The 24,335-nt window shown below is 39.9% G+C and overlaps 1 protein-coding gene across 3 annotated transcripts in view; it reads left to right on the top strand.

Annotated features, from left to right (window-relative positions):
• Positions 1-24,335, top strand: part of LOC119502743 (CUB and sushi domain-containing protein 3-like) — a 407,722-nt gene that overhangs the window by 137,560 nt on the left and 245,827 nt on the right. For all 3 annotated transcript variants that reach the window (XM_037793920.1, XM_037793919.1, XM_037793918.1), the window contains exon 4: positions 22,790-22,987. In XM_037793920.1, coding sequence (XP_037649848.1) covers positions 22,790-22,987 — 198 coding nt within the window. The remainder of the gene's footprint in view (positions 1-22,789; positions 22,988-24,335) is intronic.

Below are 24,335 nucleotides of genomic sequence, written 5' to 3'. Positions count from 1 at the left end.
TTGACCTTTATGAGGACAGCTGCAGTAAGTAGTAAACAAAATAGTCGCAAAAATGTAAATAGAAAAAATAAGTATCAATTTGGAGATAATAGGTTTTATATCACCTATTTTATTCTATTCTATTCCATGCTGATTTACTCTGAAGCCACCATATAAAATGACATTTTCTGACATGAGAACACTAATTGTATGACACAAGTTCATCACATATAGTATTGCAGTTATATTAAGTGCTAGGTGTGGGTGGGTGTATCGCAATTTTTTTTTTTTATGATTTTGAAATTGATTTTTTTAATGCCAGAATAGATATATTTGCTTCATTTGAGTCTATACAGAGGTATTTTAGGAAGGAAGTAACGGCTTTTATGGTTGTAGTGAGAGTAACGTGACGTCATATCTGTTCTGTATCCGTCAACCAAAACAAACCGCAGTCGGCTACAGAAAGCCGAAACGAGAGTGTACAAAACAGCAGAGTTTCCACATGGATACGACCTGCAAAATAAAATACCACTAATTTGTGAGGGAAATGTCTTTATTCTTTGGTTTTTGTGTTGCTTGAAAAATAATAATAAAAAATGACAATGACTGATAAACAATATCTGACTTCAGGACATCTCTGACTACATACATTCTGAAAATCAAACATCTTAACTCTATGGATTTAGATATTTTCCAAAGTAAATGTCCCTAGAAGTGTATGATTCAACTGTTTCAACTTAAAAAATCATAATATTGAATCGCAATACTTAAAATCGCAATACATATCCAATCGGCACCCAAGTATCGTGATAGTGTCGAATCGGGAGATAGGTTTATCGTCCCAGTTCTCATAAGTGCTGTGGGTGAATTTTCTCTTTAATTGTAGGCCAGTAGTTAGTTATTTGTCTGTAATTCGAGGCACCCACTTTGAAAAAAAATCAGAACACTGGTTTGCGTGATATCAAAGAACATCAGACCATGTTAATCTCAAACATAAATGTACATAACCCACATTCATACAATATGCATTGACACCTCCATGTGTTCAGAGGCACGGGCAAACATAGAAAGCACACACAGGCATGGATGTACATACACACGCAGACACACAGCTCCCAGAAGTAATCATTTTCCTCAGAACATGGCCTGGAGAACATGTTCTTCATCCTAGAACATGCTGCCATGTGACTAACAAGTCAGCAGAGATTTCGCTTCACTCCCCTCTTCCTCAACCTCTCTTCACTTCTGCTGTTTTTCATCCTCTCCTCTGCACTCACATTATCGCCACTGGTTGTTTTTCTCCTCTCTATAATATGACAATAATACGTGTTTTACCTTCGTTTACACTTACCGCAGATAGTTTACATAGTGCCTCAAGAGAAGGCATAAACAAAGACTTAATAAAATATAGAAGAGGGAGATAAAAAAGAAAAAAAAACATTCAATGGAGAATGGTTAAAGGTGCAAAACACACTAAAATGTTTCTTTCTTTATAGGAAACAAAAGCAGGAACAGCAGGTTCCCACATAGTCTATCAAACACAAATCAAAGTCAAACACATTACTTTAAATCTTATAAAAGTAATTTTATTTTACGTAATGGCCTGAATTCCTTTTGAAGGTGGTTCCACTTTAGTAGCTGAATTCTGAAGGAACCAGAGATAATAATTCTGACTGAAGCAGGGGTGCAGATAGTGGCAGTGCTCCAAATTAAATAAGATAAAGGGAGGAATGACCTTCTTTCGATCTTTCCACTCCTTTACCTTTATCTCTTTTGGGTGCTTGAAATAGTATTTTTGCAAACAAACAATCCGCTGCTGGCAGCAGGTTAAACACTCTGGGAGCTCTCACTGGCCAGATGTCACTTGCATCAATAGACCCTTCTCCATCTGGGCATTTATCCATCAGTTCCACATAATATCATGGAGAGCGTTACTTACTCAGATGTTTACAGCCAATCCAGTGACCTTCTGGTCACACGTTCATCTCCTGAACCTGCTCAGCTACCAGCTTGATATAAATGACGTAGTTTTTCTAAGAGAGAGCTAGTAGAAGGCTTCACTTCACTCACAGGTCAGGGCTCACTGTATCAATGATGATAAATGATGTTTGGACAGTGTACACACACACAGACGTGTCCTCTTCTCTTCCCTCTGTGTGTGCGAGTGTAAATGTACCTCAAAGTCACATTTGTGAGCTAGGGCTGAACAATTTTGAGAAAAAAAACAATATCCGAGTAACTTGGATATTCGACTCCAGCGCTACTATTTAAGACAAAGTTTTTCCTCAAAATCACTCGACAGAAAAGCTGACTGTTCATGTCTTTTAAGAAATAAAATACTATAGCAGTGCTAATTTACATAGGAAATAACAGATATGGATCTAATTAACGGTACTGTATTTCTAAGCCACATAAACACAGTTGACCATGTGTGTTCTATTTTGTAATTTTTAAGCTTTTAATGGGATCTTTGTGTGTCTTTTTCTTTAACCTCTTCTACTCCTTGCATATGCTGGCATCCTCGGCTGAATTTGCTTTCTGTCAGAGCCTCAAATGAATGTGGCATATACTGTTGACCTGCTATCTCTCCCTAAAGATCCCCTATCCCCTGGACTTTATGTATAAATCAACAGCCACCAACAACTTGTCTAGTTTCCATTTTATCTTTTGATTTACTTATCTTTGATTTACATATATTTTGCCACCACTTTGTAGTTACATTTTAACTGCAGTGGAGTGAATGAGCAGCAATGAAGGGTATAGCACACTTCTAAACTGTTTGACTTGACAAGCAACCTAGAAAATAAAGAGGAAAGTAAGTTAAGTAAACCAAAAGAAGAGTGCCAGGATTAAGGCCATTTGCCTGTAAGGCCATTGCTCCCTCTGGGTCCATCAAACATGTGGTCAATAGCCACCCCGGTCATCTGTTGACAAAATTAAACCAAGTTTGATGCAGAAGCATCAAGGAAGTGTGCTGTTTTAGTTAGAACATGGTTTAATGGCGTTTCCACATAGAATTCAGTAGAACAAACATCTTTCGTTGAGAAAGCTTTCCTAAATTTTTCATCTCCTGCATCAATTATGTCTCAGGCTCAACCACTATTTGCCAGTCACGGCAGTAAACACAAGCCAACAACATTCAATCCACATATTGATGAGTCTGATCAGACTGTTGCATGCATGGCCACTGAAACCAGCTCCTCAGAGGAAACACTTCATGTAATGTGAAATTTAAATGATTGTGCAGCTGATGGGCAATGTTCCGGTGAAAACTGAACGGTAGTGTCTCATGGTGCTAAATCCCGGTTAGATAAGCCTTTGCATCCGTATTTAGAGGCAACCATTAAAGGAGCATTCCACCGTTTGTTTCTCTGTGTCTCTGATCCCTTATCAGCACTTGATTGATTGATTTTGACTCTAGTCTCTTTGACATGAACATGATCTGAGTGTAAAAGTCAAGCTCGTGTGTGTGTGCTTACATCTGAGCGCATGCATCAGTGATGTATATTGCACAAACGGCGTTTGTGTGTCCACGCGTGCATGCGTATGTGATTGAGGTTCTGGCTGTGGCTTCTCTGATCTTTATCAAAGAGACCTGAGGGGACTGATAATATCCACTCCTCTATCATCCCTCCATCTGTCTCTCTGTCTCTCTGTCCGTCTTCTTTCTCACTTCCATTGATCATTCTGTCGTTCTCTCCCTCCCTCAATTCAACAATTGAATCCAGTTCAATTAATGGCATCATGGGAAAGAGAAGGTGACCATTATAGTGGAGGTTGGTTGAAGGAGCTGTATGTTAATAGGATTTGGAAGGTGATAATATAGTATATAGAAATTAGGGCTGTAAATCAGTGAAAATATGTAATCATGATGAATCGCAAGATTGTCCATAGTTGATCGCGATTAATTGCAAATGAATATATATGTGGTAGATAAAGAAACCATACAAAGTATTGAAAGTAGAAGGAATTATAGAACTCACTGTTGTGCTTCAACATTTAAGAATAGCACTCTTATTGGTCAGTCAAATACAGAGTCTAGTGACAATATGGTGACATACTGTATGCATATAAGTTTTAACACGACTATCTGTTTTTCTTTCTCCTTACTCTGTATCTATATTTATTTGTTTCTGTCCCCTTTTCCCCCATCGATTGTACACTACTGTATACATATTTAGCACCCACAATAGCCCCATTACAAAAGTAAACATGGGCATGTGCCTACACACATATACAACTGTGGCTCTGTTCATATATTAAAAATGAGAAGGGAATAAGTCAGTTCTGTCCCCGGAGAAAGATGGTTTTACAGTCTCGGAGAGTGGGTGTGTAGGCGCGCATGTGTCTATGTTTAATGTATACGCATGTGTCATATATTCCCGTGTTTATACTGTATAGCAGGCAAGAGTGAAGCATGTGAGATGGAAGAGGGGCATACTGTATATAAGGAGTAGTGAAAAGCAGTGAGGAGAAGAGAAGGAATAGCAATTAAAGGAAAAAAAGAGAACTGTGAGAGAATATAGAAGAGAAGAAAAAACGAGAAAAGCAAACGTACACTGAGACAGCAGAAGAGAGTAAGGAATAGGAGAGGATAGAAGAAGAGAAGAGGAACTCCCTGTAATAATGTAATGTGCTCTATGCTTTCTAGTTGAACAGGAGAAATCAATGCCGTTTTAAAGCTGTGTGTGTGTGTGTGTGTGTGTGTGTTCATTATCTACAGTGTGAATGCAGCTCCTCACTGTTCCATCCGCTGCAAGGTCAGCTTCAACGCAGGGGCATCAATCAAAACAATCTCACACACACACACTCACACTCACGCGCGCACACACAGTGACAGCAGGTGTGGTGAGCAGCTTGTACGATACAGAATTTTGAAAGAAAATCTGGGTTCGGGACACGAACCATGTGCAAACAAAAATAAAAAATCATGAAAATCATACAAATGTCAGTAACCACCAATACCTCATATACCTATAAATCAGTGATTTGGGATTTTTTTCATATCTGTAGCCATAGTGCCATGCAGCATTTGCAACCAGCTATAAAATACAGTAAGCCGCAAATGAAAAAATAATAAACCATAAGTCTTTTGACAGGACTGTGACAAAGTCATATATCTCATCATACGAGCTGTCTCGTTGCACTCTTTAAAATATTTTACTTTCTAGTATTGCATTGTTGTTTTCTGTTTTGCTTGGCCCCAATCTCATGAAAAGCAATAAACCATGAAAACCACCCTCAATTTTCTTGCAAAAATAGAGAACATCAAATACAAGCATTTAGCATTATCCTAAAACTGTTTCTCACCAGTGTGATGTGCAGTGCGGGAATGCTGGACGTCACTGAACGTGCTTATTTGCATAAAGGAGTGTTCTCGCCTTTTCATTTGGAAAGACGGCAAATGAGGAAACTTAAACACTCGGCCGACCAACGGTGTAACTTGATCACTCACTCAGTCATTCAGTGACAGACTTTTGCGTTTGTAGTGCTGGCCCTCTGCGGTCCAGCCAAAAAGTCAAAGTAATTATTACGGCAACCCTCTGACACATAAAGCAACAAACAACGAGTGAGGTTTTCAGTGTTCTACAGAAAGAAGTGGGACTCCACAAGGTTAGCCGACATTGTCAAAAGCAAGAGACATTAGCTTGTTATCTGGATCATTGTATATAATTCTATAATGGTATGGTACAAAATAGCTGCCAAATCTATCAGTGTCAGACCTTCAATGACTGTCCACACAATCTATCAATTTGATCTCTGGATAATGTAATTACAGTAAATGCCTGCCAAACGTCTTAGTATCTGTCTAGGCAGGATCCTGTAGGTGCCTCACATCACAAAAAGTCCAGCAAATGACAAATGACTGAGATACCTGGATGAAACGAACCGATTAGATGATGGATTTATATTAAGAAGCTGCCAAATGTTTTAATGCCTGGAAAGGATAGGTGTCTAACATCATAGATTGTCCAAAAACAAAGTCATCAGTCTGATACTTGGATAATGTAATCAGAGTAAAGGGGTAGAATAAAGTGCCTAGATTGGCAAGATAGGAATTTGACACGACAAGAAGTCCAGCAAATCATATATTGGCCACATATCTGAATGATATTTAATACTATGATGGAATTATAGTGACGGCTACCAAACCCCTCTGTGCCAGGACAGGATAGAATTTACATCAGATGATATATTGATTTGATATTCAGGTCTGTCAGACAACCAGTGGCGACCTGGCTAAAATATAGGCTATGCTGGTACATAGTTAATATCAGTGTGTGTGTGTGTGTGTGTGTGTGTGGAAGTGTGCATATGCGCCGCAGCAGTGCGTGTTTGTGTTTGTGTGTATGCGAGTGTGTTGATAATAATACGGCCTCCTGGCCAATGTCAGTCCATTATTCAGCTTTATATCAGCCAACCAATCAAACGGCCTCCCTTCAGGGTCACCACCTCGGCCCATCCAATCAGCTCCTCCTGCCAAGCAGGAAGGAATGTCACCTGATTAGCATAACCAGAAAATGAGCAGGGTCATGCTGACGTTGCAGTTTTCTGATGCCGTGAGTCAGACAGCGCTCCGAGGCAGGATTTAGACAAAACGCATTCCTCAACGCTGTCAGCCAATCAAAGAGGATTTTCACCAAATGTAACACCATCCCATATTATGCGATAAGGAACATCAACAGAATGATCTCGGCTTCTCATCAGCAGATTTCATTATTTAAGGGCATTCCACGGAGGTTTTCTCTCAATATTTAATTTTCTAATTAATTGTTAAAATGAGCTCTGTATTCTCCAGCTCCTGTGCTCTGCTTTCTATCAGCAGATGTTGTTATTTCACTACCACACTGCTTTTAATTTCTTAACTACTGTCTCCTAGGAAGGAGAACTGCAGTATAGCTGGGAAAGTAAAGTAGCACAGCACTACTAGCTTTGTTCGACTGCTCAACTGATTCACTGGATTTAGTTTTCCCTCTTTAGATACAGTCGGGAATTTAAGGATTGGAAACGGTTTTTCACAATGAATATGTTCACATAAGATTATATCACAACACAAGTGTTCAACGTTTGGCCCCAAAGGCCTTGACACACAAGCTGACGGTCGGCTGACGGTCGGCCGACGGTGAGCGTCCGTCAGCCTAGTTTTTTCTGTGTACCGCACCGTCGACTCTAGTCTGCCAAAAGACGCTTTTTGTTTCATGTATGTATCATAACAACAGCTTGTATATCCACACTCCTCGATCTTCCGGTTTCCCTTTTTGATTAACAGACTACCATGACCTGCTGGTGTGGAGAGTTATTTCATCTCACGCAGGTGCAGAAAGTACGTGGTAGTTGGCCGTCGGCTGTAATCTTTGCAACTTTTTGGCCAAAGCAAAGGCGACATGAGGTGACGCAGCTTTTTGTCTTCATCGATGCTAGTTCTTATTATTGACACTTTGTCGATTTATTTAACACATCTGTATGACACTTCTTGACCAGTCTCTACAATACAGCATTTTAACTCTTTTTTTTTTTAAATATTTACCATAACTTAATAACGGTAATGAAACTTTGTGCACTGATCGTTTTTGTTTGTAGTAAAACACATTATAAAACAACAACTGCAGAGCCAATATTTAAATCTTTGGGGAAAATATTAAACTAACTGATCAAATGCAGTTAGCTGTGGAACAAAAGCAAGTGAATCTCATTAAAGTAACTCCTTTACTTTGCATAGATAGGCGACAGAGTTTTGCCTTGTGATGTCTGTGTCTGTCACAACAGATAGATGCAATTATTGAAGTTTTGTCCTGTGATGAAAAGAACAATTTTGTTTCATATTGAATCCCCAGTGACTGTGCAAATACACACAAAGACACAAACAACACAAACACTATGTCATCATGTGATATGAGTGAAATATGTTAGTCTTGTGCAGAGGGAACACTTGTTGGGTTGTGGTTGATGGTAGGTTGTACTACACTAATGGTACAAAGACTGGTGGCAGAGGATGAGATGAAAGAAGAAGAAGAAGAGATTAGAAGGGACAGGTATGAAATGAGTTGAAAGAACTGAGACAGGACCGAGGCCGGCTGCTTATGTCTTCAAGTGTACTTCAGCGTAAAGGCTGCCACCATACTGTATAGTTTGATATCACTTCAACAAGAATGGTTTTGAAAGCCAACATTAATCCATCCATTGATCAGCTTTTGGATCAGGGCCATGTCAAGTATTTAAACCAATCAACTAAAATAGCTATAGTAGTTTGTTTCAGAGAGTCAAGCAATATGGTTCTGGAAGCCTTATCCTTGTTTAACCTTAGTGCTAACAGTTTTATGCAAGGCAGGGCTGCAGCTATCAATTCTTTTAGTAATCGAGTAATTATTCCATAGATTATTCAAGTAATCAGATAGAAAATAAGTTTGCTTGATTAAGAAGCAATAGTAAATATACAAAAAAAAAGAAAAATAAGACAGAAAAATCATTTGTATTGCTTAAATTGCGTAAAATATTATATGTCAAAATTAAACCCATTTAGTGCATTTATGGACGATTAGACTGTTAACTATTAAATAGGCATTACCAGTCGCTATAAGCCCCATAGATGTGGGTCAATAGGGGCCTACTACACCCACTAGTAGGTTTAATCATCTATTCACATGGTAGATCACCGAAAGAAGGTATGAACGAACATGACAGCAACATCAAGCAACCGTAGTTATTATGACAAGAGCAGAAGAAGAAGTCAGGCGCTGTAGTAAAGACAGTGTGAAACTCCATAACAGGGTTTTCACCCAGGAGACCAGAGTTTGCATCCCGTGTGAAACAAACAATGTGTAGCTGTCTTTGTGTTTGTGTTTGTTTGTTTTTTTTCATTACATTTCCTTCAAACAACTGGATTTATTCAAGTTTCTTACCAAAAACTACATTTTACATGATTAAATTTAATTTAGGTGTTGATTTTCTTTGGCACCCGTAATGTTTGTTTTTGTATCCTTTATTTTGTCAATGGGAAAGTGAGGTAATGCAATATTTTTGCACCTCAATTTACATTCTGTTTGGTTTTCAGACACCATATAATCATTGCCTTTATATGTAGGATGATTACTCAGCTGAGTCTGTTTTGGTTGGTTAGTTTCACAGTTAAGGTGTATTTGTGTGTGTGTGTGTGTGTGTGTGTGTGTGTGTGTGTGTGTGTGTGAATGCGTGTTTTTGTATGTGTGTCGGCATCTGTCAGTCAGCTTTCCAGGGGGTCGCTTGATGTTAAATTTAATAAGTCACGCTACAGTAACCACAGCTATTAGATATCACACACATTATGGAGCACACACACACACGCACAAAGCTAGCTAGCTCACCTCGACTGTGCAACCAAGCAACACACACACACACACACACAGATGTTATCAGTGATGACTCTCACGCACACACACTCAAAGACAAACTAGGTGCGGTTTTATTAAATATGCACAGTATTCACCAGAGTATGGCTGAAGTTGTCAGTCACTGTACACACACACACACACACATTGACAATGACTGTCTCTACAGGCAATAGTCTGTACATGGGATACCAGTTAATGTTTCATACGCCACTTAACAGCATTAACCTTGCATAGCCCTCCATAGCTGTCTGCTCAGTTGGTGTTAGTTTGTTTGAGGACAAGCGTAAGGTCTGTCTGAAGGTATTGGCGATATAGGAAAGTGACAACAGTAAGAGCCGTGCTAGTGACCCCTAGAGACAGCAATAATCATTACACCCGACGATACTAACTGTCGGGTGGAATGATCAACAGCATTAACAGTACTGTGGTAGAGCTACAAACTGTCAAGTCTTGAGAAGGGCTGCACGGTGAATCAAAAATGTATCGAAATCACAATATGGCCTCTTGCAATTTTCAAACCACAGGAGTCGCAATAATTGTTAAAGGCGAAATGTTGTCAAAATAGCATTTTAAATTAAATATTGTCACGCTGCAGAGATGTCCTGGCCTTCACATCATATTCTACAGACTTAAGAAAAGATCTTTGTTCAGTACAGACCCCCGGAAAAATCACACCATAATCAGTGTAATATGTTTTTCACTGAAAATGAGAATAATGATGTAAACATTATCATTTCCTCTATTTTCGCAAATCATATCCCAATTGCAATCAGTCAAAATAATCGCAATTACATCTATGTATTCAAAATTGTTCAGCCCTAGTCTTGAGGATAGATCTGGAGAAAAAGCCACGGGGTCATTAAGATAAAAAAAAGAGAGGGCGAATGTGTTGAGCATGTTTCTTGGTGAAACATCTCGAGTCCAAAGTTAGAGGAAATCTAATTTACATCTTTAAATGTGTTTGTGTGTTTGCCCTTTCCAATGCCTTTGTGCCCTTTGTTAAACAAACAGAGAGAATGTGGAGTTGTGGTGAAGAAGTAGTTGGGTGGATGTTCAAGTTTGAGTTTATTTGAAGAGCTTCGCTTCACACAAAAGCAATTTATATTGGTGGAAGGGTGTCACTGGAGGTTAGTTGTGGCATGATGGTCTGTGTTTGGGTGGCTTTGAAATGGCAAATTGAGCCGACCATCTGCCAGCTTCGGAGCAACATGTCTTTATCCCATCAAGTAAACCACCAGCTCTGTAAAATTCCTTTTGTGCCGCCCTCAACTCCTCTTCTCTTCTATTGTCTAATAATAGTCAAGCTGAGGTTGAGATCAGTGTTTTGTTCATAGTTATCTATCTGACTGAATATCATACTGACAATAGCCGATAGTTGGAAGACAAAAGAGAGAAGATAGATTGAAAGACAAAAGAGTGATTTTGAAAAGAAAGTATGTGATAGGGGAGAGAAAGAGTGCTCTGGTATTGATCAGCACAAAAAGGCCTTCTGAGAGGGCACACTCATTTACTCAGGTCTGTTCAATGACAACTACGGCATCAGATTCTTTTTTGAAAACATTTCTGCCCCCCCATCCATCCCTCTTTCGCTTTCCTTAATGGATATTGATTTAGCTTTAGGAACATACAATAAGTTGTGCCAGTTGTGTCTTGCTAACCTCTTCTGCCTCTGAACTCTCTGCCTGTCTCTCTCTCGCAACCTTTGAGGTGAACCTATCCTTCAAGATGACAGTAGTGTGAGTGTAAGTACAAATCTGGGTGTCCGCGTGTGCATGTGTCACAGCGCAGTGGAGCTTTAGCAGAGTGACAGTGATGTCAGACACATAACGATTTCCTATTGGCTGTCGGCCCCTGAGGCCTAACGACCTGTTATTGATCTGACCAATTAGCATTCACACCTTTAATTAATACTGAAGCTTGATGTGCACTCACAAGCATGCTTGCATACACATACACACAAAACATACACACACACACACGTGCGCGCACACACAGAGTTTTAATTAATAGTGAGGAGAGGGGTGGCTGTGAGAAGAGATAAGAGAAGAGGCGGGAGGGAGAGATGGATGCATGAGACAGAGAAGAGAAGGGTCAGTTACAAAGAGAGAGGAAAGCAAATCAGGACCCTGACTTAACTCAGCGTAGCCCCTTGATATAAGGGCTAATGGTACGTCAGAGCTCAATGGTATACTGACCTTTGAGAAAACAAACAACAACTTGTCTTTGTGCATTGAGAAAATTGCTATTAGCTCTACCTCTGTAGTAGGGGTGTAACGGTACACAAAATTCATGGTTCGGTATGTCCCTCGGTTTTGGGGTCACGGTTCGGTGTGTTTTCAGTACATATGGGAAACAAAGAAAACGCAGACTTTTTAAATTTATTTTGAAAATGTTAAAATTCTACAGTGCCTCATTGGCTGTACTTCGTACTTTAACACCTAAGGCACCCTAATACTGTCATATTGTCAATAAAAGATGAATAAATAAAAATAAATAACAGAAATGTCTGTAATGTAAATGTAACCCAGCTTCTCCCGGGGATCAATAAAGTATTTCTGATCTGTAATGCTCCATCGTAAGACTCCTACCTGTTGATCATTCCTGAACTGAACTGCACCTTATGGTTACAGGGCAGGCACAACGAAATACACATGTAAAGGCACATTGTAGCGAGGCTCAAAACACTTTGATCATAGGCTTTAATTCGGTATTGTTTACGATCGAGTGTGGTCGCATATGCAGCGATAAACACTATCATAAGTTACTTTGGCACGGTCTGAATCTGCAGTGGGATGCTGCCTGAACGCTATAGGGCCATCCAGTCTGTTTTTGTTTCGCTCAACTAATAGACATATTCACGTGATGCCGTAGTAAATTAAATGTTTGAAATGTATCCACAGATACTGTATATCCAACTTCAGTTTAAGAGTGTCGGCATACAGTTTGACACAAAACGTTGTCTGTTGATCTTGATTAAACCGGCTAACCGGGCTAAACCACCTAGCATGCTACAGCAGAAAGAGAACAACTGGTGCGCTGCCAAAACTTTCTGTTTAAAACTCTCGCTCCAGAATTGCTGTTCCGCGTGTGCGAGTAGTAGACATGAACAACTGTTTGGATCACAGGGCGTACCGAAAGGATGTCGCGGAACGAACTGAATGTCCTGTACCGACCAGTTCAATACAGTTACACGTATTGTTACACCTCTACTCTATAGGTGTAATCTTCAGTGTAATACTGTGGACATGATGAAAATCTGTCTTACAGAGTTCGTTAAACTGTTTAACACACACACAAGTAAATAAATACAGTGCTGGACAAAAAGATTATTCAACCAGCTGTATTTCCAAGCATTGTAATTGCAAAAGGTCCCAATATATTTATTTAATACGACCATCTACAATAAGTCAGTGTAAAAATAAAGCTGTCTGTTTTTGCAATGCCTGTTAACACTGGGCCTTATACCATTTTGTTTGATCAAGTCCAATGGAGCTGATTTGTTCTAGTCTTCAGAAAGACGGAGTCAGCCCTTTCAGGTCAGATCAAACGAGAGCAGATATTGTACAGCTGTAGATTCTACAGAAAAGACCCGAACAAACTAACAAACTAACCTATGATCATATGCAATCCTGATGGCTGCAGCCTGTAAACACTGGACAATTAGTGAGAGAAGGTTTGTATGGTATTTTTTCTTTTCTTTGTATGTGTGTGTGTGTGTGTGTGTGTGTGTGTGTGTGTGTGTCTAATGAAGTTCTGTTGGCAGGATGTCTTTAGGGGGAAATCTAATGGTTTATTGAACCAGGCCTCAGAGAAACATTGATCACCGCATCAAGGAGCTATACCCACATGGACACACAGACACAAATACACACGCACACACTTGTCTTGTATATACACGTGCAATGGCACACACACACACACAGTCACAAGAGCGTGCACACACACACCAGTGAAGTGGAGGTAAAGGGCTTATAATTGACATCCCCATGTTTCTTTGTGAGCAGTCAGACTGCCATCATTATCTGCTCATTCAATTACATACAGGGAAATTGCAAGACTGGAAAAAAAACCTAAGTGCATCTTTTCAACTAACGTTCTTAGATGGATATTCTATCCACAAAAAAATGAGGCAATTGCGTCGGACAGGGTTATTGTCTTTCTCCAAATGATAAACTTGTTTCACCCGGTCTCGTTAAATTGCATCCCCACCCGGCTGACTCTAATTGTGTATTTCTCTCATATGAAAATGTATTCTTAACTCGAATACATTTGGAAGAAGGACTATACTATTCACTTCACTGCATTTATGTGAAAGTGTGTCCTTATTAGTTCTTTTGATTAACTCATTTTGCATGCCCAGTGGCCCATATCATGCTGTATATTGACATTGAGCTGACCAGTATCATAAAAAGTAAACAAGGGAAAAAGGGATGCATTTTAGGCTAACCAACAGTGGTTGAGAGACACAAAGTTAAGCAAATACTATCAAAATACATTTACTTTCATATTGTACTTTTAACACCGGTATTTCATTGCCAGTTTGGCAGGTATCTGCTCCAATCAGTGATCATCCCTGATCATATTGAATTGCCAAGTAAGCCAGTTCTGGCTCGGTAAATTCTGTTGTCAGGTACCGTCTCTATGGCAGCACATACTGTGTTGAGGATCACCAATATTGGACCAGTATTTGACACCATGGCGGCTCAGAGCTGCTTCATGGCCGTATTGAATACAGATAATTATTGTTCACAGAGAACATCAAGGCACCGCTAAGGCAATCCTCAGGACTGCTTTTACCTTCAGGGAGATTGGTGTGTGTGCGTGTTTGATTCTGTGTTGCGGCGTGTAATAAATCCAGAGAGACATTAGTGGTCTGTTGCTCTGAGTCCACGATGTTTGATCTCCACTAGAAGCTACGATCATTAGCAACACAGTTGTGTGTGTATTAACTGATCTACACAGCTGCCAGATGATCTTATGCTTTGAACAGCCGTTACTCTATATGGGAGCTCTCTTTTTTCCCCCCGCTTTAACTCTCCCTCGGAATCACCTTGTGCTGCCACTTAGTCCGTTTTCCCTTCATTAATGTTTTCATAATTAATCATAATTACTTATAATTACACCATCACCAAGCAGCTACCAATCGAAAGTGGTTTCTGGGGGGAGGTGCAAGTGTAATGTGTGTGTGGTATATTAGGGAAGTTCATCCCTGTCCAAAACAAACCCAACCCCAGATACAATGTTGATATTGGATGATGTCTTTGAATGTTAATGCCAATGTTTTCCATTAATATTCCTACACTATCAGTGACTGACAACTACAGTATGGATAAATGGCAAAGGTAAAGGTTCAGCAACTAAAATGGTTGGCTATAGTTGTGAAAAGATAGCCGTCATATTTAGAAAAAGCCAACATCCATTGGTATGAGACCGACCACAAATTCAGGTCTCTGGCATGAAAGTTTCATGCACTAGTCCCATATCCACCACCCTAACTCTTGCACCCTTTACCTTTCGCTCAACTACATATAGGACAAACTACTACCTGCATTCCTGCATCAACAAGATTGGAGCAGGAGGCTTGTTTATTGTTGAAAACGATCTCCCTTGAGCCGGGCATACGCTGTACAATTTTAACCCGTTTCTGGCCCGAAGTTTGAGCCACACAACTCATTTTAGAATCGGACTTGGCGTCTTTTGTCGCGCAGTGTACAGGGGACACCCAGAAACAATTAACTCCTTCCGACCAACCATCGGACAGTTGGATGAATTTCTGACAAATTTTGGTCCACAGGCTCTCGCACAGTTGAAGCAGAGCCATGAGCCGATTCCCCAACGTCAGTGCCTTTTTTTTTTTTACTTTAATCAGAGTATAGCTATCAAGATAACAATGCACAATAGAGTGTAGTAGTACAGGAAGAGTAAAACATAGCTGAACAAGCCATACTGTCCAAGTCTTCCTAGTCACCTGTGAGTCCACATATACGCCGGCGCCTCTTTTTTTTAGGCGTTTCAGCAGGCACGATGGCACAGATGATCGAGGCAGCACGTTTCTGTCTTGTTATCATTGTGACCCGTACATACCTCTAATAGCAAATAAACTACCTGCCTCAGAGCTTTCAAACTAATCTTTACAGCCAGAACGGCCCTCAGGGGCCGACTGGCTGTCTTTTTTTTTTTTTTCTATTTTAGATGTACAGTGTGAGCACTCAGGTCGTGGCTGACGATCAGATCGTACAGTCTGAGCACATAAATTGTGAGCTTAGGCTTTACATCCAAAACGATCTACTCGTACAGTAGGAGTTACACAACAACATTTCTAAAATCGTACAGTGTATGCTCAGCTTTACACAGTAAATTTATAAAGAAAAACACCAACAGATAAAGGTTATAGTTATTTTACCTTTTATTTTTATGCCTCCTTATGACCAAGTATGGCTCTGGCTCCGTCCCTAAGGAGGACCCAATTAGACACCAATTTATTTTGGCAACATGATTAAAGCAGACACATTGTGCCGTTAGTTATCACCAAAATGCAGTGTGCTGGAACATTTTGGTACTGACAGTGTTAAGTGGTCATGTAATCACAATCAAGTGGATGATTGGTGTAGAAATGGAACTTGTTGTAAAGCCAACTACCCTAAATGCTTTCCCTGCTGTAATCTGCAGAGGTGAAATTAAATATGGCCATTATCTTTACACAAGTACTGCAGAGGGGTACTGTTTTTATGTCTAAATTAGGCATTTCCATTCCATTTCCAAGTTTAGAAGTTGCACCCACAGTTATCTGACACACTGTTCAATGTCTTTGAAGAAAAAGATAAAATCAGTAATTCATTTGGCAGGCCATGGTCAGAAGTATCTTCTTCAGATCAAGTTAGAGATCTTCTCTCGCCAGGAGAATCAGGAAATGTGCTTCTAACACGAGGACCATTCTCCTTTGAGCTGAATTTACCCTCAAAGTTCAGATCTTTTTGTGCCTGTGTATGCAGTGCTCTAGTTAGTATTACTTTAAAGTTGTTTCTTTAGACCAGGACATGAATGAGAAAATGGTGTTAAATGATTAGTTATGTAGCTGGTGCTATTGCCTTGCTTCGACACAGGGAGTCGACTCAAGACTCAGGGAATTTGTCTGGAGTAGAGTCCATACTCTTCTCCCCTGCTGTTCTTCTTATTGGACTGTGGATGATGATGGTTGGAGGAGGCCAGAACTGTGGGTGCTCGTTGTACCGCATGCATTATTGCGTTGCCTGGCCTCTTCTTGTGTAGTGGTGTGTTATTATCAACAATGAAGGGAAGTGTGCTCTGCCCAATTTACTCTTATCAAGCAGTGACTACTTATGAATCTTTATCACGCTCTTTAAGCTTTTATTAGGAAGAGGCATGCAGTAGTTTAACCCTCTTATTTATTGTTGGTTTTAAAATAGATTGTAAAATAGGAACGCTGCATTCCTTCCTTCCTTAGTTCCTTCCTATCGGTCTTCGTTTTTGCTCAGCGTTTGCACAGCGTGATCCTCAATAATGGGCTTTTCAGTAGCGTTTTATATTTTATGCCGTTAATGCTTTTTATAGAAAGGTGTCACACTTTTCAAATAGCGGATGTCTCATCTTGGCATTAATCTTTTCATATTAAAAAGCACACAGCCATGTAGAATAATTCCATATTATCCTATTCGTGATTGTTGAGCTGTCATAGTTAGAATATGAGGAAATCGCCTGAATCCTAGTATGAATGACAGTTGCTTGACAGCTCTGCAGCAACTTTCTAACAATAGAGGGATTGCTTGAGGAAAAAAGTTTCCACTGTCAATATTACAAATATATGGATGTATTATATTTTGAGCAAAATGGGCTCATAAATGCCTTATTTTTTCAACCATAACACTCCAAAAACTGCAAGGTAACCTCTTAAATCTCAACTCAACTTTTCTGCTGAAGTTTCTCAGAGTTTTGCTCAGTAAATTGAAAGCTCTTTAATGTGTCTATAATGTTGAAAAACAAATGGATATTCTAGTCTCACGTGTTCCATGCTTACTTTGCTGAACAAAGTTAATCTAACATTGATTGAACCAATAATGTATGCATGAATGAGATGCATGGAAGTTTACTGCATGTGCTGTATAATTGTATAACTAATCAAATCAGTATTTGTATTATGAGAAATATCAAACTTGATAGGACAAACCTGCAAACAGCTTAAAGGGTGTGATGATCCATTAAAAAACCCTCTTATTGCCATTTGTGAGATGTGAAAGTACAGTAACAGCATGATTAGTTTTTGATTGTTTTTTTTTTTTTTAACTTTCCCTCCTTTCCATATTCATTTTGACAGTACCGAAGTGAAGATTTTTAAAAAATCCGTTTTCCTTACCAGTTCACATTCAATTCCAATTCCAATCTTCGAATTCAGTTGGTAATCCATCACTGTGAACAAGAAACTGACAACCATGTTTTGCCAAACTGTGTAATGTATGTCAGGCTGACAAACCGTAACATATATTCATACACTCTGCCAGAAAAAACCTTTCTGGCTGCTGAAAATCTCCAGCCCATCTACTTTTCCTGGTTTTAAAATCTGTCCCACTTTAATTTGTAATTGAATAAGCCTGTTATACGGGGTACGGCCCCTAGTGTTCAACACAAGGAAATACATCTCCTTAGTTAATTTGCCAATTTTGTCTTGTTTTTTTGCCGTCTAGTCTTATAAAATATGCGCATGGAGCATTATTAAGACAAAAGAGGACCAGTTATGCATGGCGACAAATAAGTGAGGAGGTTTTTTGTTTTATATTATATTAAGAAAAACTTTATGTTACGCATCTATCTTGCTACCAATGTTAGCTGAATATGCTGTTGAACATTTATTTTAGAACAAATGTATAAATAGAGCTGTATTACATTCATCAATCAGTTATTAATTCGCTAATTCCACATGCTAACTTCCTGTGGCACACAGTGCATACGGTCGGTTCAAAATCTGCTGCAGAAATTAAAGATTTTCTACAAACTTAAGCCCAATTTCAGACCGAAAAAAAAAAAAAACGCAAGGAAGACTGTTGCGAACCCATCAGAGATCACAGAGGTTCCCATAGGAATGAATGGACTTCTGGTTGACTCTTATACATACACAGAGCTATGGGAAAATAAGGCATAAACACACTGATTACCATACACAGTAACTAGTGTTAATGAGGAAAAGTATTGTCATGTTAGCTGAATGAACGCAGTGGAATCTAAATAATAACAGTATTATGAACAGACTAACTTCATTGTGAAACTTAATCTGTATTTTTGCTTTTGGCATTTGGCAGAAAAATGCTTATTCTATAAAATTTCAACTTAACGGACTAACAATGTTTTATGACACAAGTTCTTCACAAATAAAAAAGAGTTGGTCAAAGTGTTGAATAAATCAAACTGACTCGGAAGTTGACAGCCAATGAAACCTTTGATAGATCGAAGTGCCCCAGAACACATACTGTATCTGTTTGTTAAAGACCTCAGGATTCATCCTCCTGTTCTGTTTACAGTCCTTCCATCTTTTACGAGAAAATGTCTTGAAAAGAATTTCTGAAAATCATTTTTCAGATGTAGTAAATGGAAATCCATGTACGTGGTTTCTTATAACAGATTCTATGCATTGTTTTCAAGCGTTTCAGCATCTATTATGTTTAAACTTGGTTCATCTTTTATAAAAGTTACTGCTGACGGAGGCGTAAAGCCTCCAAACTCATTGAATCATCCCTCTCTGTCTCTGCCTCTCTTTCCTTTTTCTGTCTCCCTATTTGTCTCACTGCATATGTCTTCGCTGTCCTTCACTCCCCCTCTCCAATCCTCCAGTCTGCGGTGTCATCTGTCTCACTAAAAACTCTGAAAGCATGGCAGCATTCGAGCACTTTGCTCTCACTTTTTACCAACCCATCTCACTTCTTCCCTCTCCATCTCATGCTCCCTGTACCCGCTGTAATTGCTTATCTAGGGAGAAATAAAATCCAGGTAAATGGTTATGTGTGTGTGAGTGTGTGTGTGATAGAAAGAATAGCTGTATGCTTGTGTCTGCCCTGCATGCAGACCTTTGTGTGTCCCTATATATGTGTGTCTGTGTGAGACAAATGCAGATAGTTCTACAGATGGCCCATAAAAGCAGCAGCTTGTAATGAAGCAACTGAGACTGAAATCATGGTTATGGTAAACTGGGGAGAGACAGAGATGGGGAAAGAGAGGCAGAGATGGATACATAGAGAGAATAGAGAGGAGGAAGAAGTGCGGGTAAGAGAGAATAAATAAGAGAGGGCAGGCAGCAATAAACCATGAAAAGGAGTGTGGTGTAGCCGCTGGCTACTGAATAAACTAGTGTAATGAAACTATGTGATGTTCACAATAAACTAGGGAGAAACAGTAAGGAGGAATGAAGGGATGGACAGAAGGGGTGATATAGTGGTATGGATGGAGCAGGGGAGAGATAGAGAGGGAGAGGCAAGGAGCTGGCATGTCATCAAAGTTTTTAGTTGAAGAGGAGGGAGCGGGGGAACAGGAGGGGAGGGGATGGGAGGAGAGTGCTAGGAAGAGACATTGAGGGAAGAGGGGGAGAGATTAAAAAAAACAGGGGATATGGGAGAGAAAGATAAGAAAAAGGTGCTAAAAAAGCAGAAAAGAAGGAAGAAAATGAAGCAGAGAAAACTTTATGAAAAATAGAGCAAAGATATACAGAATGGAAATGTGATGGAGGCACCGTTTACATACCAAGTGGCTAAAGGCCTTTGCACACCAAGTCCGTATTTTTCGTCCGAAATTGTCACACGTTTTAAAATAAATACAACTTCACGTTGTGTCAATCACGTTGACACACCATGAAGTGTAAGTCAAAAGGCAAAAGAGGGTTGTTTGACCACTCAGAGCCACCGTCCGTGCAAAAAACATCATCATCCAAAGTGGCGTGATAAACCCTCACTTCGTCTTCCAGCACAAAACACTTTACTATAAAGAAATAGATGAGGAAATTAAAGATAGATTGTGGCAGGTGATTGCTGAACAGCTTGGAATCAGGGATGGTCACAAAACAAAGGATATACTAAAGATTAGACAGTGGTGATTGTGCTCTGGGCAGCTAAACGTTAGCTTCTTGCTACTGTCAATCATTCATTAGCCCCGTTTTGGACTAGCACTATCCATTGCACCCACGTAATTAATTCACTTTTGTCTCGTATTGCAAATTAGAAATAAAGAATTAAATAATAAAACACATCGGACTCAGTTGATGGATTAAAAATATGCATACAAAAAATACTTATTTGGTGTGCAAGACCTTAACATGGGAAAGTGTTGGTGTGTGTGATTGCGATAGTACCCTGAACAGACAGACCGGCACTGTATGTATGTGTGTGTGTGTGTGTGTGTTGTGAGAGTAAATGTGTGTCTGATAGGACACTGAACACCAAACATCCTGACACCGAGCGGGGCCACACTAACTGGCAAAATCGATAGGCCAACAGGTCGCAACACTAGGCCAACCTGACATCCAATCACAATACAGCACAGGGGGTCGCCACAGTGATGGATGACCCTGAGTGGGTGTGTGTGTGTGTGTGTGTGTGTGTGTGTGTGTGTGTATGTGTATGTGCATGTGCAGTGTCTAAATGTGTCTTGTCAGTGTGCTTTTCTCTGTAACTGTGTGTCTGTGTGAAGATAAGGAGGATGGCGGTCGGAGGGGGGTCTATAAGGGTCTTTAGCAAAACGATTTTCCTCTCTCGTTTATGTTGTCTACGCTCTGTGAGAACCGGAATTAAATGAACCCTCTAAAGAAAACCTTAAACAGAAACTTTATATCAACTAATTACAGCCCATGAGGGCATTCATGGGTGTTTTTGTTTTTCTGCAATGGAAACTCATTTAGAGGCAAAGTTATTTCTGTTATTAAGTTATTTTTGCTGTAGTTATATCTATTTTTAAATGATCCACAAGCTTTGGTCTAGTGGACCCCATCACATTCAAAATGCATGCTAATAATAAAAAAGGTAGCAAGAATCATTTAAAGGAAACTGAAAGACTGCGTATGTGTGTGACCACTGACAAAAATGCAAAAATGTCCCCATAATCCTCAGAGTAATCAGCAGCACTGTGGCTGCGGTGGCGGTACCGAGAGACGGGGGTGTAGAGCGTGGGAGGAGGGTGTAATTGAAAAGGCATGGCAATAAAGTCATTGTATAAATGAATCGAATAGCCAACCAAGAATCACTCAATCGTTTCATTTGCTGACATCAAATCTTCTCTACCCACTGTCTGCTTTGTGAATGATAATTGCACATTTTTTTGCCGTTAGCATGGAAAAAGATTCCCTGCAGCTGTACACTAGCTTTCTTCATTTTAAGATTATTGCGCATATGTTTGAAGTTTGAGGAGGGAAGGTTTTTCAGATTTTCCGGTGACATTTTAAGAAAAGGGAGCAGCTCTATCTCCACCTCTCATTTGGGAGCATGCTGAGCATAATCGCTCTCACTACCACTATGAGTTCTCCCTTTTCTCTCCTTGGCCCTCCCCTTTGAACTCTTCCCATTCCTCCCCCTTTCCCTCCCCCTGTCTGAGTAGTTTCTTACTTCTATCTATCATGTTGGGCATCCTCTGCTTCTCCCCGTCTCCCTTTTGTTTTATTTTTTCCAACTCCCCCTCTTTCTGTGTCTCTCTAGCTCTTGCCTCCCCCTCACCCAATCTGTCTGTCTCCCTCGCCCCCCTCCCTAAACCCCTATCTGTCTCAACAGTTTCATCGTTGTATCAATCAAGTTCAAACAATAAGACCAGAGTTGGTCCCTGTTCTCCCATCTACTTCCTAGTTTATGGCTTGAATTACCCCTTCTCTCCCTCTCTCTCTCTGTCGCTCTCCTGTGTCGGTGTGTTTGTATGTGCGGATGTTTATATGCACACTTGTGCATACGTCTTAGGCACAGAACTGTAAATGTGTCTAGAGGGAATAATGTGATTAACCATAAAACACCCTGCTATTGTCTCCCTCCCTTTCTCTGGGGTTGAGTTTAATTTGCTTTGACTGAGGGTGCAGTCAAAATATCCTTTTTACAGCCACGATCATGTTTTGCAATATGTGTTAAAAAGAACTATCGGCTGAAGGACATTCCCATGTGTGTGCTTGGGGTAAGATTTTAGAACAGGCTGTAGGTATTTAAACGGCATCATCGTGATGCAAGTGTCTGTGAAACTGTGTTTTAACGGTAGATCCAGTGTGTGTGTGTGGACTGGGGCTGTAAGTGCTCCAGAGCTGTCTCTGGATTGGATGCATCGCTGAGCAAGAGTTGGATATATTATTGGGTTGAGTCACGGTCGAGTTAGGGGGGGAAATGCATACTTTAACATTTTCGTGCAATTAATTCAAAAAAAGAAATTGAAAAAGCTTAAATCCTTCTCTCTTTCTTGTTTTTTCTCTCCCTCTGCAGAACTCCACAGTACAGCTTGTGGAAACCCCGGTGTGCCACCCAAAGCAGTGCTGAGTGGTGCCGGCCGTTATGCTGTGGGAGACCGCGTGCGGTACAACTGTGTTCCTGGTTACGTCTTAGACGGCCATGCCACGCTCACCTGCATCACCAATGCTGGAAACACCGCCGTCTGGGACTTTCCTGCTCCGATTTGTCGAGGTATGGGCGACTAAACCTGTATGTGTGTGTACATGACTGGATATGAAGAGTTTTATTCAAAAGTAAAATTGAATTGCATGAAAACAAAATGACAAAAACAGAAAAAGGCTACTAGCAATTAGTTTATTTTTTAAAGAACACTTGACCAAATGATATAAATAATGACCTCCATATATTTCTTTTGAAGAAAACCCTTCATATTCATGTGTCTGTGAGAGAGACAGAACGACAGACAGACTGTGCATGCATTCGTGCGTGTATGTGAAAGCGAGCCAGGCAGGCAATCCAGGAACGCTTGTCTGTATTGAGTGTGTGTGTGTTTCTATGCCTTACTTTATAATCAAAAGATTTGTGTGGGAGAGAGGCAAATATGCGGAATGTACTCTATGCTATTGTCTATTTTTGGATTTTCAGGGTAGGTGTAGATGATCTGTGTACATAGTGTTGTATGCTATGACTCACCACATAAATATGCTGAAAAAGAACTTATTGCATAGCCCAATAACCCATATTGTGTAGGTGGATGTAAAACTAGAAACGTGTATGTGTACGTGTCCAGTCATGCACAGCTCTCATTAAAATAAGTTTGAAGTAATCCATATTCTAATTACAACAGCAGGATCAGCATCTATAATATATCATATATAAATAACATCTTGTTGAACGGATTCACGTCATATACTTAATATAAACATTGTAGATAAAGATTACGTTAAAGCTTTAAAAATATCTTCATCAAATATCTGTAAATAACGCCCTATTAATGAGAGGGTTGGTTGTACAACCGATCCTATCGAGACTGACACTCAAAATCTGCAGATGTATGCCGCCTTCAGCCGCTGACAGCTCATTGTTTCACTATAGTAGACCATATGATTGAGTCCCAATGGCTCTCTTTGGCCCCCATTTACAAAAAAAGTAAATGTGCTCGAGTATGCATGCACACCCAAACACAGAGAATCAGAATGACTGAGAATGAGTCACTGTTAAAGTAAGCCAAACATGTAGCAAGCCACAGAGACGCAGATAGTTTTCTGAGTACAGTAGTTTGTGGACAAAACCAGCAACTGAAGGCGTCAGGTGATGACAAAGAGGACTCCAATGGAATGAATGCCAGTGTCTGTTTTTTTTCTGGATGAGTAAGTAGGCAAGTAAGATCCCCTTTACAACTGGCATTAAAATGTGTCTATATTAGGACTGTCAAAGGTAACGCGATAATAACGCGTTGGCGCAGATTCGTTTTAACGCCACTAATTTCTTTAACGCATTAACGCAGCTTGCAATTTTTAGATTGTAGCGGGGCTCAGTTTTAAAGCTAGACTAGCTAGCTTACGCTCCAAACTTATTC

This window comes from Sebastes umbrosus, chromosome 15 (assembly GCF_015220745.1).
Source record: "Sebastes umbrosus isolate fSebUmb1 chromosome 15, fSebUmb1.pri, whole genome shotgun sequence".
NCBI lineage: Eukaryota > Metazoa > Chordata > Actinopteri > Perciformes > Sebastidae > Sebastes > Sebastes umbrosus.
The sequence above is the reverse complement of the archived record's forward strand: the minus strand, read 5'-3'. Positions and strand labels throughout refer to the sequence as shown.